We start from the raw sequence: 15,657 nt of genomic DNA on the forward strand, positions 1-15,657 counted from the left end.
TGGGGGTCGCGCGCCGTCCTCGCGGCAGGTGGGGCAGGTCCAGGGACGCCCCGCGCCCCGCGCGCCCCACAGGCCCTGCAGGCAGTCGCGGCAGAAGCTGTGGCCGCAGGGCAGCGTCGCGGGCCAGTCGAGCAGCCCGTGGCAGATGATGCAGCCCAGGTCGTCCTCGGCCAGCCACACGGGGACGGAGGGACCGGACCCCAGGCCCGCCATGGCGCCGGGCCGCGGAAGTCGCCCACCCGCGGCCACGTCTCGGCAGGCTCCTCCCTCGCTCTTCCTCTTCCCTTCCCCCTCCTCCCGGCCGCCTCTGCCTCGGCTGTCCTCGGCCCACCCTCTCTTCCTTTCTGCGGTCCTGCCGAGGGCTCGTTGGGAACCTCCACCGCGCAGCCAGCGGCGCCCGCTAGGCAGAGCCGGCCTGGAGGTACAGTCTCCTGCCCTGGGAGGCTAGTTAGCTGCAAGCCACTGGGAACCCGCTCACGTCCCCGGATTCCCTTTAGCTTGATGTCGCCCCGTTAAGATGCAACACCGACAATGCGGAGACAGAATTCGATTCGGGAACTCATTTAGGAGAATGCGCCCACTAGGTGTCCTCCAGCTCCTCTAACAAGCAGCCGGTGCACGTCACCCGGGGAGCTCTTGGAGAATACCGTTGTGTGATTTCTTTGTCTGGGGTGGAGCCCCCGCACGAGTAAGGGATTCTTATAAAATGTCCCCCCAGGGGATCCGAATGCGCAGCCAAGGTTGAGTAACTGTCAACGGGCACAGGTCCGGCGGCCTACGCCCTTTCAAAGATAAACCACCCAAAAGTCAAACGTTGGTGAAAATGGAAGTCGGCTTTTATTCAGGAACCCGGTGACCTGAGGAGAGATGTTAGGCTGGCCCATCTGTTCTGTAAACCTGAAGGACAATGACCAGACTAAAGCCATCTCCAAGACTCAGCTTGACTGAGAGGTTTTTAAAGAGGAGACTGAGGGAATGGGCCGTGGGAAATGAAAAGCAGGAGGGCAGGGGACATGTAAGGAGCCTGGTGCAAGTTCTCGCCAAGGCTCCGTCCGGTTTCTGCTCACATCCTTACTGTTATCTCAAGGTCCTGCTGGAATCAGCATAGCTTTATTCATGCCTTCCTTGGTTTCCCAGTGTTTGGATAGTATGTGCAAGACTCCAGGCTGGCTGGAAAATAACTTTACATTCATGTAAACAATGTTATCTTTTCCCCATAACCAAGGCTCAAAGTATCAACTAACCATGGGAACAGAGGGAACTCAGAAAAATGCGTGCCAGGAAAAACACTGTATCCTTTTAAAATTTGCCTACAGCCCATGTGGTTTTAGTTCCCAGCATGGCTTTAGTCCTGTTCACTGCAACGTAACTGACCCCTACGCATTTTTTGTGTTTGTTTCTTTCGTTTTTGTGGGTGGTGGGTACAGGGCTCTGAACCCTTAGACTTGGTGTTATCAACACCGGCTCTTACCAACCGAGCTAGAGGGTCAGCCCGCACCTCCTCCGCCCCTGCTTTTTAAGTCGCTGTTATAATGCAGAATTGTGCCGCTGTCTCCTTACTGCCGTCTGAGGGCTGGAAAGCACATTATGCAACAGGCACCTGGACAAAAATATACTAGAAAGTGTTTTCCTGAGATGACACTCCTGGCACTTCTTGGGCTTGCTTTCTCCCCCTTCGCCTCTTATCCAGTCCTAAGCGCATTACAACCAGAAAATGTTACAGCTCGGAAGAGCACCAAGTCCGCGCAAGGTAAAGGAACGCTCAGGCTTAACTAGCAACAACGGAGTGGCAGGGACGGGAGTTCATTACTCTCTGATCTGTTGAAGTGAACTAACAGTCTGTTATGCTTTACCCCGTCTTGCCTGGGCTCAGTGTAGGTACCAAATAATACAAGTTTGTGGCCGTTTCCAATACTGGCTTATCAAAGTTTCCAAATCTTTCCTTTTCTGGGCACATGGTAGGATTGGCCCTTCTCTGACCCACTTGAAACACTCAGGAGTAATACATGTTACTTCCCACCAGCTTTAAAAGCTAGTGAGCAAGTCATTGTATCCCTTTCTGCCAGCTGCCCCAGCGATGGAGAGGAAGCCATCATCTGGTGACTTGGGTCTCAGAGTAGCTTAGATGAACAGACTCCCTGCCGACCCACCCTAGGACATCTATAAGGGAGAAAAATAAACTTGTGATGTATTAAGCTTACTGAGATTTAGTAGGTGATTGTTGCTACATCATAACCTAACTTATCCTGACTGATATGTTACTGATCTTGTTCAAGATATAGTACCCTGATCTTGTTCCAGAGCATCTTGTTTGGAGTAAAGTCATAGCTTCTTGAGCCTCTCTTTTCTTTTCTGTAAAATAGGCATGATATTAAATACTTGAACATGTCGAATCTTCATTCTTTTTTTTTTTTTTTTTTTTTTTTTTTTTTTTCTTTTTCCGTGTCCGGCAACGGATCGCAACCCTCAGTGTTGCCCTCGTACCGGACCGGGGACCGGCAACGGGATCGCAACCCTCGGTGCTGCCCCCGTGCCTCGCTCAGCCAGTGAGCGGGAACCGGTCCGCATGTGGGATCCGAACCCTCGGGCGGGAGCGCCACCGCGCTTCCCAAGCAGCGCACTATCCAGTGCCCACTGGGCCGCCCCGAATCTTCATTCTTAAAAAATAAAACCACCTTTGATCTAAGCCTTCCTCTAGACAGCTCTCCCTCTCTTTTCCATTTCACAGCCAAGTTTCTGGAAAGAGTGGCTTAATTAGTGGTCTTGGAACTTTTTTTATTAGACAGCCCTTAAAAATTTTAGGCAAAATCATGGAGCGAGAGATGGGCGTGGTCAGTCCAAGCAGTAAAAATGTATTTCCATTCCACTTTCTCCATAGAACTATATTGCAAGGTAATATATTTTTTGCATGAAAGTCTTTTATTTATCACTTTGTAATACTTCTCTGCAACAGAAATATGTACATGTATTGAAATTTTCATTCTTTTTTACTTCCTATGACAAAAAAGCTCTTGTTAAACTTTTCTTCTGGATTGAATTATCATTATAATTATTATTAACAATCAAAACAAAAATAAATATATTGTAAATTTATATAGATAATTTTTAAACAAAAAGTAAAAAATTTTTTTTGGAAATACAGCTATTCACCAGATGGATGAGCTGCTTTCTTTCTTTTTTTTTTTTTTTGTTTTTTTGTCTTTTTGTCTCTTTTTTCGTGTCCGGCAACGGATCGCAACCCTCAGTGTCGTGCCCGTACCAGACCGGGACCGGCAACGGGATCGCAACCGTCGGCACTGCACCCGCACCTCGCCCAGCCAGTGAGCGGGAACCGGTCTGCATGTGGGATCCGAACCCTCGGCGGGAGTGCCACGGCGCTCCCAAGCGGCGCGCTGTAGCAGTGCACCACCGGGCCGGCCCGAGAGCTGGTTTCTTTTAAAAATGCTTTTACCTGTGGATGAACATTAGTTAACACTAGAATTAGATATGTTCAGCAGTAAATTCTATTCCTATCTTTTTGTTTCTCTGAATGTTTTTATAAAAGTGTTGAGAAATCTTATTCACATATATAAATAGACGACAGCAATGTCACACATTTTATTGAACATTTTCTGAAGTATACACAAAAAAACACATAGTACTCCATCATCAAAAATTATTTTTAATAGTCTCTCTGCTGACAACTTGACTAGATTTTTGTTTAATTTTTGTTGAAGCAATAATTCTTTTTTTTCTTGTAGCTGGCTGGTACAGAGCTCGAACCCTGGACCTTGTTGTTATCAGCATCACCCTCTAACCAACTGAGCTAACCAGCCAGCCCAAAAGCAAGAGTTTGAAACCACCTGTTTTGCAAAAGACATTAGAAGTATTCACTTTCTTGTATTCTGGGAGATGTGCCAAAAAACTTTGTCAAGGTTTATCAATTAATTATCAATTGTAACCAGTAACACTTTTACTTAGAGACACCTTGTTTAACCTGATATATTCAGAAAGGGTTAGGAAAATTAGCATATCGGGGGGAGGGTTCTTTTTTATTTTTTTTCTTGGCTCTGGCCTATATTGGGATCCTTGGTGTTATAACACTGCATTCTAACCAATTGAGCTAACTGCCAGCCCAGAATACTGTTCCTTTCAATACATGTTTGTCAACCTAATATTTTTTTAGAGAGATATTTTTCCAAATATCCAAGATATTTCCAAAAATGTTGGATAATTTTGTTTTTGTTTTTGGCAACCAGCTAGCATGGGGATCTGAACCTGACCTTGGTTTTACACCACCGCACTCTAACCAATATTTTTTTGTCTTATATGCTTGAAGTAGAATTTCTTCAAAAGTTTGGAGCTACAGATTAAGCTCATTAAATTTTTGTAAAATTTGGCCACATCACCTAATTGGCAAAGCCAGTTTTTATTGTAAAGCTAGTCAAATCAGACTCATTTTCTGCCAGAAAGTCTGACTTTTTTTCAGTTCAAGTAAATGTGATAATACACATCCCTAATCACACTGAGTTGTATTGATAAGTTAGGTAAGAAATGACAAGGTCCTTGAGTTTGTATGCTAGATGAAATAAGGCACAATTGCCATTAACATGTTCGACTAGTGCCTCCTTGGCTTTGCTCTTTGGTCTTACTAGATTTCTTCAGAGACAAAGCAATTTTTGTTAGGAGAAGGAAGAGGTCATTAAACTCGCATTGTCCTTAGTTCCAGTCCACCTTATAATAAGTGAATACAAACATTCAATCATAAGCCAAAATACCCCTTTTTTTTTTTTTTTTTTTTTTTTTTTTTTTCTGGCCCCAAAATACCCCATTTTTAATACCAAATTTTGTCAGCAACAAAAATCTGCATAAAACAGAGACAGTCATCAATGCTGACCTCAATGCCTTGATTAAAGGCTCTTCACTGGGGCCGGCCCGGTGGCGCACTGCCACAGTGCGCCGCTTGGGAAGCGTGGCGGCGCTCCCGCCGAGGGTTCGGATCCCACATACAGACCGGCCGCTCACTGGCTGAGCGAGGTGCGGGAGCAGCACCGAGGGTTGCGGTCCCGTGGCCGGTCCCGGTCCGGTGCGGGCGCGACACTGAGGGTTGCGATCCGTTGCCGGTCACGAAAAAAGACAAAAAGGAAAAAAAAAAAAAAGGCTCTTCACTGACACTGTTAAGAGAATGAAAAACTACAGACTTGGGGAAAATATTTGCAAGTCCATGTCTGTCAAAGGACTAGTATCCAGAATACATAAAGAACTCTAAAGGGCTGGCTAGTCAGTCAGTTGGTTAGAGTGCAGCCTTACAACACCAAGGTCATGGATTCAGATCCCTGTACCAGCCAGGCACCAAAAAAATAAAATGAAAAGTTAACAATAAGAAAACAAAAACCCCCCAAAAAGAAACAAAACGAATCACCTAATTTAGAAAAGGGCAATGGAAATCAGTCACTTCACCAAAAAATACATACGCTGGGCAATAAGCAGACATAAAAGGTCTTCAACGTCATCAACCACTAGGGAAGTGCAGATTAAAACCATGATAAAGGCCGGCCCGGTGGTGCACTCGGTAGAGTGCGGCACTTGGGAGCATGGCGGTGCTCCCGCTGAGGGTTCGGATCCCATATAGAGACCGGTCTGCTCACTGGTTGAGCGCGGTGCGGATGCAACACCGAGGGTTGCGATCCTATTACCAGTCACAAAAAAAGACAAAAAGGAAAAAAAAAAAACCATGATGAGATACTACTATATACCTATTAGAACAGTTAAAATTAAAAATACTGACAATATAAGTGCTGGTGATGATGCAGAGTAACAGGAACTCTCATACATTGCTAGTGGAAATGCAACATAGTATAGCAACTTGGACAGTTTGTTATAAAGTTAAAATATACACCTACTGTATGACCTAGCAATCCCATTACTGGATATTGTTGCATGTATGAATGATTTGTTCCTTTTTATTGCTGAGGAGTATTCCATTGGACAAGCAAACTATGATACATCCATACAACAAAATACTCCTCAGCAATAAAAAGGAAAGAACTACTGATAGATGCAATCACGTGGATGAATCTCAAAGGCATTTTGCCATGTAAAAGAAGCCAGTCTCAAAAGATTACATATTGAATGATTCTGTTTTTATAGCATTCTCAAAAATCCAAATCTGTAGGGATGAAGAACAGATCAGTGGTTGCCAAGGGGCAGGGGAAGGATGTGGCTACAAAGAGATAGCACGAGGGAGTTTTCTGGGATGATGAAACTGTTCTTTATTCTCATTGTGGTGGTGGTTACATGAATTCATGTATGTATTAAAATTCATAGAACGGTACAAAAAAATAAGTCAATTTTACTATATGATAATATAAGAAATAAATTTTAAAAAGAAGGCTTAGTTATCATTAATATTTTAAATTGTTTCTTTATTTAACATCCCAAAGATTTTGTCTTTTTTTTTTCCCCTACTCTAGTAAGATTCCAGAGGGGTGAGAGGTATGCCTTTCTTTTCTAAATGGGAGAATGATGTGTAGGAAAGAGGTGGGAAAGGAGAGCAAGTATGATGCCTGGGACATGAGCCCACTGTCTGTGATTCACTGCAGTGACCTCTCAGTTGGTAGGTCTCTTTCCCATCAACACTCCAGATTGCTGCTTTGTTTTTTAAAAACTCAGATCTGGTCATGTCATTCCCCTGCTTAATACTTTCAGTGCTGTAAGTCTAAATGCCTTAAAGTAGTGGAGCTATTGGTCTGTAAATAGATAAATAAATACACAAATGCCTTGAAGTGGTTTATAAAGCCCTGCCTGATCTGCTGCCAGCTTTTTCAGTCTCATCTGTAATTGTGTGCGACCCCCAGTCTTCTCTCATTTGTTTTGATCAGTCTAACAAAGGGTTTCTCATTTTTATTGCTTGTTTTTAAAACCCACTTCTGGCTTTGCTCATTTACTCCATTATTTGTCTGTTTTCTATTTCATTGATTTCTGCTTTATTATCTATTTTCTTCTACTTACATTGGGCTCACCTTGCTCTTCTTTTTCTAGCTTCTTAAAGTGAAACATTAATTCAGTATTATCCTATAGAAATATAATGTGCACCATATTTGTAATTTTGTTTTACATAATATTTACATTGTATTAGGTCTTATAAGGAATTCAGAGATGATTTAAAGTTTACAGGAAAATATGCATATGATATATAGAAATAGTACATCATTTTATATAAAGGACTTGAGCATCTCCAAATTTTGGTAGCCGAAAGTGTTAGGAAACCATCCCCCATTAATATTAAGAGACAACTGTACATTCCTAGCATTTTTCTCCTGTGTGACTTCTTTGATGTATCCCAAGATGTGACTTCAGGTGAAAGGTTTTTCCACACTCAATACACTTATAGAGATATCCACCTGAATTCTCAGATATTTTGTGAAGTATGACTTCTTGTAGAAAAATTTCTTACTTTCCATTCATATGGTTTCTTACCTGTGTGAGTTCTTCCATGCAACCTGAGGATTGACTTTGGGGAAAAGGTTTTTTCAGATTCATTACATTCAGAGGGCTTCTGACCTGTATACATTCTTTGATGCACTTAGAGTTGATTTATGATAGAAAAATTTCCTACAATCTTTACATTTACATGGTTTCTCACCTGTGTGAGATATCTGAGGTACACTGAGTGGTGATTTACTGTAAAAAGTTTTTCTACAGTTTTTTTTCAAATACTATCTTATATGTGTAAATTCTCTGATGTCTGCTGAGGAGTGACTGCTAATAAAAGGTTTTTCCTCATTCATTATATTCATATAGTTTCTCATCTGTATGAATTCTCTGGTGTACACTGAAGGCTGATTTCTAGTAGAAAGATGTCCTATATCCTTTACTTTCACATGGTTTCTCACCTGTGTGTGTTCTCTGAAGCACTGTAAGGATATACTTCTGGCGAAAGGTTTTACCACAGTCATCACATTCATAGGGTCTTCCCCCATGTGAATTCTCTCACGTTTAGTGAGGGCCGACTTCCACCAAAATGTTTTTCCACAATCAGTGCATTCATATTGTTTCTCACCAGCATGAGTTCTCTGATGTACATTGAGGGCTGATTTCTGGTAGAAAGATTTCCTACATTCTTTACATTCAAATGGTTGCTCACCTGTGTGAGTTCTCCAATGTACACTGAAGACTGAATTCCAGGAAAAAGATTTTCCACATGCATGACATTCATAGGGTTTCTCACCTGCATGAGTTCTCTGATGCAAACTGAGGTGTGACAGACTGTAGTAAGTTTTTCTACTTTCTTTACATTCATATGGTTTCTCACCTGTGTGAATTCTCTGACACCTGCTGAGGAGTGACCAAGTGATAGATTTTCCCACACACATTATATCTATAGGGTTTCTCCCCTTTGTGAGTTCTCTGACGTATATTGAGGTCTGATCAGATAGAAAGATTTTCTACATTCTGTACATTCACATGGTTTTTCAATGGTGAGAATTCTCTGATGCTTGCTAAGAAGTGATTTCTGGTGAAAGGTTTTTCCACATACATTACATCCATAGGGTTTTTTTCCTTTGTGTGTCCTCTGATGGATTGTAAGGGATGATTTATTAATGTAGGACTTTTCATATTCACTACATTTATAGAGCTTCTCTCCTGTGTGTACTTTTTGATGATTAGTGAGTTTAAACTTCTTATAAAATGCTTTCCCACACATATCACATTGAAGCATTTCCCTCCCTATCTGAGTTATCTCTTGGGCAATCAGAGCTGACTTACCAAAGGTTTTCCCACATTCATTATATTTCCAGGAGGTCTCTTCCATATGAAACTTCTTCTGCAGCAAAAATATTGGCTCTGTGTTGAAAGCTTTCCCTTGTCAACTATATTTAAAAGGCTGCTGCCTAGTTTGAACTTTGGGATGCTGGCTAAGATGCTCACAATGTCTCATGGATTTTCCAGTTATATTATGGTCATCAGGTTTCTCTACAGCATGTGTCTCATCAGGCTTTCTAGAGAAAAGCCCACCCTGGCATACTTTATACTCCTCAGGCCTCATTCCTGAATAGTTTCCAATATTGATAATCAGATTTGAAATGCAGTTTGACTTCAAATTAAATATTTTTCCTAACTCAGCCCTCTCCTCATTTGATGTGTTGCTGTTGGTGATTACAATCTGACACAGCATCTGTCATGACTTTCTTGGCTCCTCTCAATTAGGTCATCAACTATCTGGACATTTGGGAGGCTCTGTTTTGGGGGTTCACCAGTCATCCACGGCTCTGCTCCTTGCTCCAACATGAAGATCACCTCAGGTTTGGTAATGCAGCATCCCAGCAATACCAGGCTGCTTTAGATCTCCAGCATCACATCAGGGTACAGGGTCTTCTGAGCGTTATTCAGATCCTACCACTCTTCCATGGTGAATCCCACAGTCACATCCTCAAATGACACCAACCCTGAACATTTACTCATTTTTTGGTTGCTCTTAGAAATGCATAGAGCACTGTGGCAGTGCTTCAAGGATACACAATCCAACCCCAATCCATATTTGTAATTTTTAATTTTCAGTACCCATGTTTTAAAAAGTAAAACTAAATAGGTAAAATTAATTCTAATAATATATTTCATTTAATCAATATATCCAAATATTATCATTTTATTTTTTTTAATTTTATTTTTTTGTCTTTTTTTGCGACCAGTAAGGGGATCGCAACCCTTGGTGTGGTGTCAGCCAGTGAGCGCACTGGCCAGTCTATAGGATCCAAACCAGCGGCGGGAGCGTCACTGCACTCCCAGCGCCGCACTCTCCTGAGTGCGCCACGGGCCAGCCCCAAATATTATCATTTTAACATGTAATCAATATAAAACATTTTAATGAGATATTTACATTCATATTTTTGTACTAAGTCTTTGAAATCCAGTGTATACACAGAGCCCATCTCAATTTAGCAAAATTTTAGTTGGAAATATTTGATTTGTATTGGGATTTCATAAAATTTAGAGTTAAAAGGGTAGATTCACATACCACGTTGTTCCAAATATGCTTAAAAGTATTCCAGTAACTGAATCAGTTATCAAAACATCAGAGGAAAATTAAGCATCCAAAATATGGCTGGACAAGGAGAAGAAAATGTACCAATTTCTGCCCCAGTAACGTTCTGAATCCCCTATGAGTCTCTTTCAGTGTCGGCCAAACTGGAGTTAAATCCATCCTCTTAAATTCAATGTGTGCTCAGAGTATATGTGTAACAACATAAGCAGTTTTATGACTGATACAGAAAACTTCCAGAAAGTTTTAATCAAAGCAGTTTAATTAACGTGTCAAAAATATCCTTGCTTATTATCAAAAAGTGTCAGTAGGTTCAGCTTGCAGCTCAAATGTGGATCGTTTATGAAGCAGGTTTATATTTCTAAAGATGTTAACAAGATCTTCATCTGAAACAATCTGAACTGCAAAGATGTGATTATGAGCATAATTTTCTAAACTAAAAGTTTTTGGAAAAGATGAAAGGTCTGAATAAGAGCTTTTAGTTATGCTGTGCAGATTCAAAAGAACTATGGAAAACTTTTGAAAATTCATGTAAATAAAAATCACAGAGTGAAAATTTTCTTTGTTAAATTATCTTAATAACTTAAAACTACATGATTTCCTGGAAAATTTTATTATTTAAAATGTAGAGGCATTGTAAAAAGAAAATAGTGATGTAAATATATATATTCTCTTTCAAAAAAAAGGGCTGACTCGTTTTCTTTTTTCTTTTTCTTTTTTGTCCTTTTTGAGACTGGCCACACCGTGCTCAGCCAGTGAGCGCTGTGAGCGCACCGCCCATCCCTATATAGGATCCGAACCCGAAGCGGGGAGCGCTGCTGCGCTCCCAGCACCGCATTCTCCCAAGTGCGCCACGGGCTCAGCCCCTGACTCATTTTCTTAGTTGGTTAGAGCATGATGTTGATAACACCAAGGACCAAGGCTCTGCCAGTGACCCCCCCAAAAAGCAATTGACAAAATTGTTCCATCTTTTTGGGAAGAATTGTTTTGACTTTGAAGCAAAAGCATATCACTTTCAAAACTGTGTCTGTCCCAAGCTGAATACATTCACTAATTCTAGTGTGAACTCAGTATTATTAACATTAAATATTAAACTTAAAGGAATAGTGCATAAATTTAAAAGCAACTTCAATAACAATAAAGTGTTCAACTTTTCTTGTAGTTTTTGCATCAAATTTTTGTAACTATTGATTATAATTAAAACAAAAGCTTTCACATATTTGTTACTGAACCAACCTACTAGTGCAGAGCAAAGAAACAAAGAATTTTCCCAATAAAAACATGTCTAACTGTCCAGATAGTAGTGATATTTGAAGAAAAATTCTTATAACTGTCTAGCTAGGCCACAAATTAGCTTTTCCTTTTCTTGGAGCTTCAAAATTAGCTCATTCATATGCAGTGTGATATCAGTGAGAAAATATAATCCCACTGCCTTACATCTTTGGTTTTTGTCAAGCATTTGTTTGGTTTCAAGAAAATCTTGGAATTTACAGTGCAGTAAATCATTGTAAAACATCCAAAATTTAATCAAAATTTTGGATAAGTTGTCTTATGTTTCTTTCAACAGTTTCATAAACTGGCAATAATTCATAACATTTGCATGTATATGCTGAATAATTTTAACTATATCCATGACACTTTTCATATAGTCTGCCTCAGAAAACTGAGCACAAATATTTTCACTATCATACAACAGAACAACACCATAAGGGAAACAGTCTCTTGTTTTAAAATTTCAACATATTTGAATTTTTGACCTAATACAGCTAAAAGAACCATCTCTCTCAATGTAAATTAAGTTTTCCATCTCTACCTGAAATTCTTCTTTAAAAGACGTAAAAGATTTTAAAATATCTACACCATGAATCTGATATCTTAGGCAGTGAATTGACATTTCCTCATAAATTTAAAAGTCCTTTGAAACAAAACTAACCCAAATTACTCACTGTTAGTCTGGGTATCATACAACTCATCTAAAGCTAAAGAATAGTACCTTTATTTTTTCAAATTTTGAATCCATTGATCTTTGATGTTATTAGAAAGATCTGGTATTCTACAGACAATTGTTTGACAGCTTAATTGAAGGTCTTTCACTTTTTTAAATAAAATTTAACTTTTAATCTTTTCCTCATCATTAAAAATTTTTTTTACAACTGAAGTAATAAAAATCTTATGCTATGCTTGACTTCCAACATTGGCCAAAAAAAAAAAAAAATTTATATAGTGTAATGATTAAAGTGAAATATAGGGGCTAGCCAGTTAGCTCAGTTTTTTAGAGTATGGTGTTATAGCACTAAGGTCAAGGGTTTGGATTCCTGCAGCATCCAGTTGCCAAAATTTTTTTTTTAAATAAATAAATGAATAAATAAATAAAGTGAAATGTAGTCTCACCAAAACAATTAAGTTGTCTTTGAAGGAAAAATATTTTACATTTTAAAATTTAATTTTAAATTATTTAAGATTAGAGAAAATTAAATAAAATTAACTGCAGAGACATTAAAAAGATCAATGGTTGCCAGAGATTAAGGGGGAGGGAGAGATAAATAGATGGAACACAGAGGATTTTTAGGGCAATGAAAACTCTATGATACTATTATAATACATACATGTCATTATATATTTGTCCAAACCCTAGAATGTATAACACCAAGATTGAACCCTAATGTAAACTATGGTATCTGGGTGATAATAATGTGTCAGTGTAGGTTCATCAATTGTAACAATTGATGGGGGGGACATTGATAATGGAGAAGGCTAGCATGTGTTAGGGCAGAGGATATATGGGAAATCTCTGTACCTTCTGCTCAATTTTGCTGTGAATCTAAAACTGCTCTAATAAGAAAGTCTTTAAAAATTAATATAACACCAAGTTCAAGGGTTCAGATCCCTGTACCAGCCAGCCACGAAAAAAAAAATTTTTTTAAGTAAAATTGAACTGAATTAAGAAAAACAATTAAAAATTTAGTTCCTAGATATGATGTAGTTGTGAGTAGTAGAGAGGGAGGGAGGAAAGAGGAATGGGTAAAGAGACCCCAAAATCAACTACAATGTATACTGAGGAGTTAAAATAAAAAATAAAATAAAATAAAAATTTAGTTCCTCAGCTGTGTTAACCACATTTCAATGTTCAGTGGTAACATGTGACTAGTAGTCATCATATTGCCATCAATATGGCATCAATAAGCCTTTGTTTATTGATTTTTATGCCTTTCCCTTTAATTACTGCTTTAGCTACATCATTTTAGTTTTGACATTTTGCTTTTTCATTACCATTCAGTTAAAAATCTTTCTAATTCCCATTCCAGCAGGGGTAGCTAAAAAAAAAAAAAAAATTCCTAATTTACCTTGTGTTGTGGTTAATTTTTTGATCCATGGTTATTTGTCTATTTCTCTCTTTAAAAAATATTTTTTTTTGGCAGGTGGCCTGTACAGGGATCCAAACCCTTGACCTTGGTGTTACAACACTGCATTCTAACCAACTGAACAAAGTGGCCAGCCTCTCTTTTCTTTTTGTAACTCCTAATATATACATGTTTGGGCTTTTGAGATAATCTCACAGGTCAATGAGTTTCTATGTTCACTTCTTCAATCCTTTCTTCTTTTTGGTAGCTTGCTGGTATGGGGATATGAACTTGTGACCGTGGGGGTTATAAGGCTGTGCTCTAACTGACTGAGCTAATCAGCCAACCAATTTTATTTTTTCTTACTGTTTTTCAGGTTGGACAGTTTCCATCAATGAATCTTCAAGTTCATTGACTCTTTTGTCATCTCCAGTTTACTGTTGAGCTGAGTTTTTTATGCACATATTGTATTTTTGCATTCTAGAATTTCCATTTGGTTCTTTTTTTATAATTTCTATTTCTCTGCTGAAATTTCAAATCTGTTCATTCATTATGAGCATATTTTCCTTTACATATAGTTATGAGCACAGTTATAATGGCTGCTTTAAACTTCTTCTCTGCTAACTCAAATATCTGAGATATCTTGGAATCAGTCTCCACTGATTGGCTTTTCTCTTGAGTATTAAGAAAGTTAATTTTTGTGTCACCTTGACTGGGCTAAGGGTTGCCCATATAGCTGGCAAAACATTATTTCTGAGTGTTTCCAGAAGAGATTAGCATTTTAATAGGTAGACTGAGTAAAGAAGATTACCCTCACCAATGTATGTGGGCATCATCTGATCCACTGAGTTCCTGAATAAACAAAAACGTGGGGAAGGGTGAATTTGATCTCTCTGCTTGAGCTGGGACATCCTTTTTCTCCTGCCCTCAGACATTGGCACTCCTGGTTCAGGCTTTGACTGGAACTATGCCACTGGTTTTCCTGGGCCTCCAGCTTGCAGATGGCAGATCATGGGACTTTTCAGCCTCTGTAATCACATGAGCTAATCCCTCACAATAAATATCTTTGTATGTATTAGGATATATATCTTATTGGTTCTTTTTCTCTGGAGAACCTTGAGTAATCAAATATGGTTCATATTTTCTTGTTTCTTCATATGTCTAGTAATTTTGGTTATATCCTGATATTGTGAAAGGTACATTGTAGACTTTCTGGATACTGTTATGTTCCTCCCAAGATCAGGCAGTTTATATGCAGAATTCAAGGCTCTCCCTATGTGGCCTTCTCCCAGACTTAAACTATGTCCTCTATTTTTCAGTCAGTAAGACTGCAGGTTCCCATCAGAATTTTAGTGGCTCCCTGAGGCACTTACCTCAAAATAAGAAATTCAACCATGCTATTTTCTGCTTCCTAGTACCAACTCCTCTCTGGTTTCTGCCTGCTTTTTTGGTCATTTTCCAGTGCCTTCACATAGTTGCTTTGTTATAGTCTGTCCAGAGTTAATAATTGTTATCGGTGGGATGGTTCTGATATGAGCTGCTCCACCATTACTGGAAGCAAACCCTTCTCCAATCTCTTCTATTCCTTACTCCCGTTCTCCCCCACCAAGAACCTGTACTCTAGCCATATTCGAGTATTTTAAGTTTCCAGAATAGGCCTTTTTCTCTGCCTTCCCCTACCCCAACCCAAGTATCTTCTGCTTATTCTTCAGGATTCAGCATAGATACAATCTCTTTTGGAGAACTTTATCAGTTGGGACTGATTCAAGTAATAGACACTTCCTTGCAACAGCAAGCCAAAAACAGAGAAGGGAATTTAATGTAAGAGTACAGAGGTATCCTCAGGGAATCTAAAGAGAGATATAGCCAGGTCTCAGGAACCAACCAAAACCAGGCACTCCATTCATTGGGATTTCATCTCCTCTATCTGCTCTGCCCCTCTGAGGGGCTTCCACCCTTAGAATCCCAGTTTCCCTCCTCGAGTAATTTTGTTACTGCCTGACTACTTCTCTTTCTTTCCTTCTAGACCATAAGTTCCTTGAGGATGAGATTATGCATTTATTAATTCTCTCATTCCCAGAACTCAGCAGAGTTCACCCACCAGAGCTCAGAGTTGTGAAAAAGGCAGACAAGGAAACTGACCCTTCATACACAACCCAGCAAGTGTTGCAACAGACATTTTCAAAGTGCTTTAGGAGCCAGAGGGGATGGAGAGGACCCACCTCTCTACCTGGGCAGTCAGGAAGCCTCAGGAGACACTAAGATGTGTTGCCTGTCCTCTGATTGGAGGACCAA

At 39.6% G+C, this 15,657-nt stretch overlaps 2 protein-coding genes across 2 annotated transcripts in view; both read right to left on the bottom strand.

Annotated features, from left to right (window-relative positions):
* The window catches only part of RNF135 (ring finger protein 135), a 25,832-nt gene extending 25,619 nt beyond the window's left edge, over positions 1-213 (bottom strand). Inside the window, exon 1 of the mRNA XM_008585517.1 lies at positions 71-213. Within this exon, the coding sequence (XP_008583739.1) occupies positions 71-213 (143 nt within the window). The remainder of the gene's footprint in view (positions 1-70) is intronic.
* A 539-nt stretch (positions 214-752) lies between these two features.
* Positions 753-8,794, bottom strand: LOC103601139 (zinc finger protein 25-like). Its single transcript, XM_008585518.1, has 4 exons — positions 8,394-8,794; positions 7,976-8,313; positions 7,436-7,563; positions 753-782 (listed from the first exon to the last, which is right to left on the bottom strand). The coding sequence occupies exons 1-4, from the start codon at positions 8,792-8,794 to the stop codon at positions 753-755; spliced, it is 897 nt and encodes a 298-aa protein (XP_008583740.1).
* Between the last annotated feature and the right edge of the window lie 6,863 nt (positions 8,795-15,657).

Source organism: Galeopterus variegatus, unplaced genomic scaffold (genome assembly GCF_000696425.1).
Source record: "Galeopterus variegatus unplaced genomic scaffold, G_variegatus-3.0.2 Scaffold3602, whole genome shotgun sequence".
NCBI classification, from domain to species: domain Eukaryota; kingdom Metazoa; phylum Chordata; class Mammalia; order Dermoptera; family Cynocephalidae; genus Galeopterus; species Galeopterus variegatus.

What these genes read in the sequence shown, in the direction of transcription:
- LOC103601139 (XM_008585518.1), bottom strand. Translation starts at nt 8,794, where the DNA reads ATGGAAGAGACCTCCTGGAAATATAATGAATGTGGGAAAACCTTTGGT. An exon ending in GAAGTCGGCCCTCACTAAAC is followed by an intron (nt 7,564 to 7,975) that starts GTGAGAGAATTC and finishes ATCAACTCTAAG; the next exon opens with TGCATCAAAGAATGTATACA. An exon ending in AGAAACCATATGAATGGAAA is followed by an intron (nt 783 to 7,435) that starts GTAAGAAATTTT and finishes TATCTTTGAAAG; the next exon opens with GGCGTAGGCCGCCGGACCTG.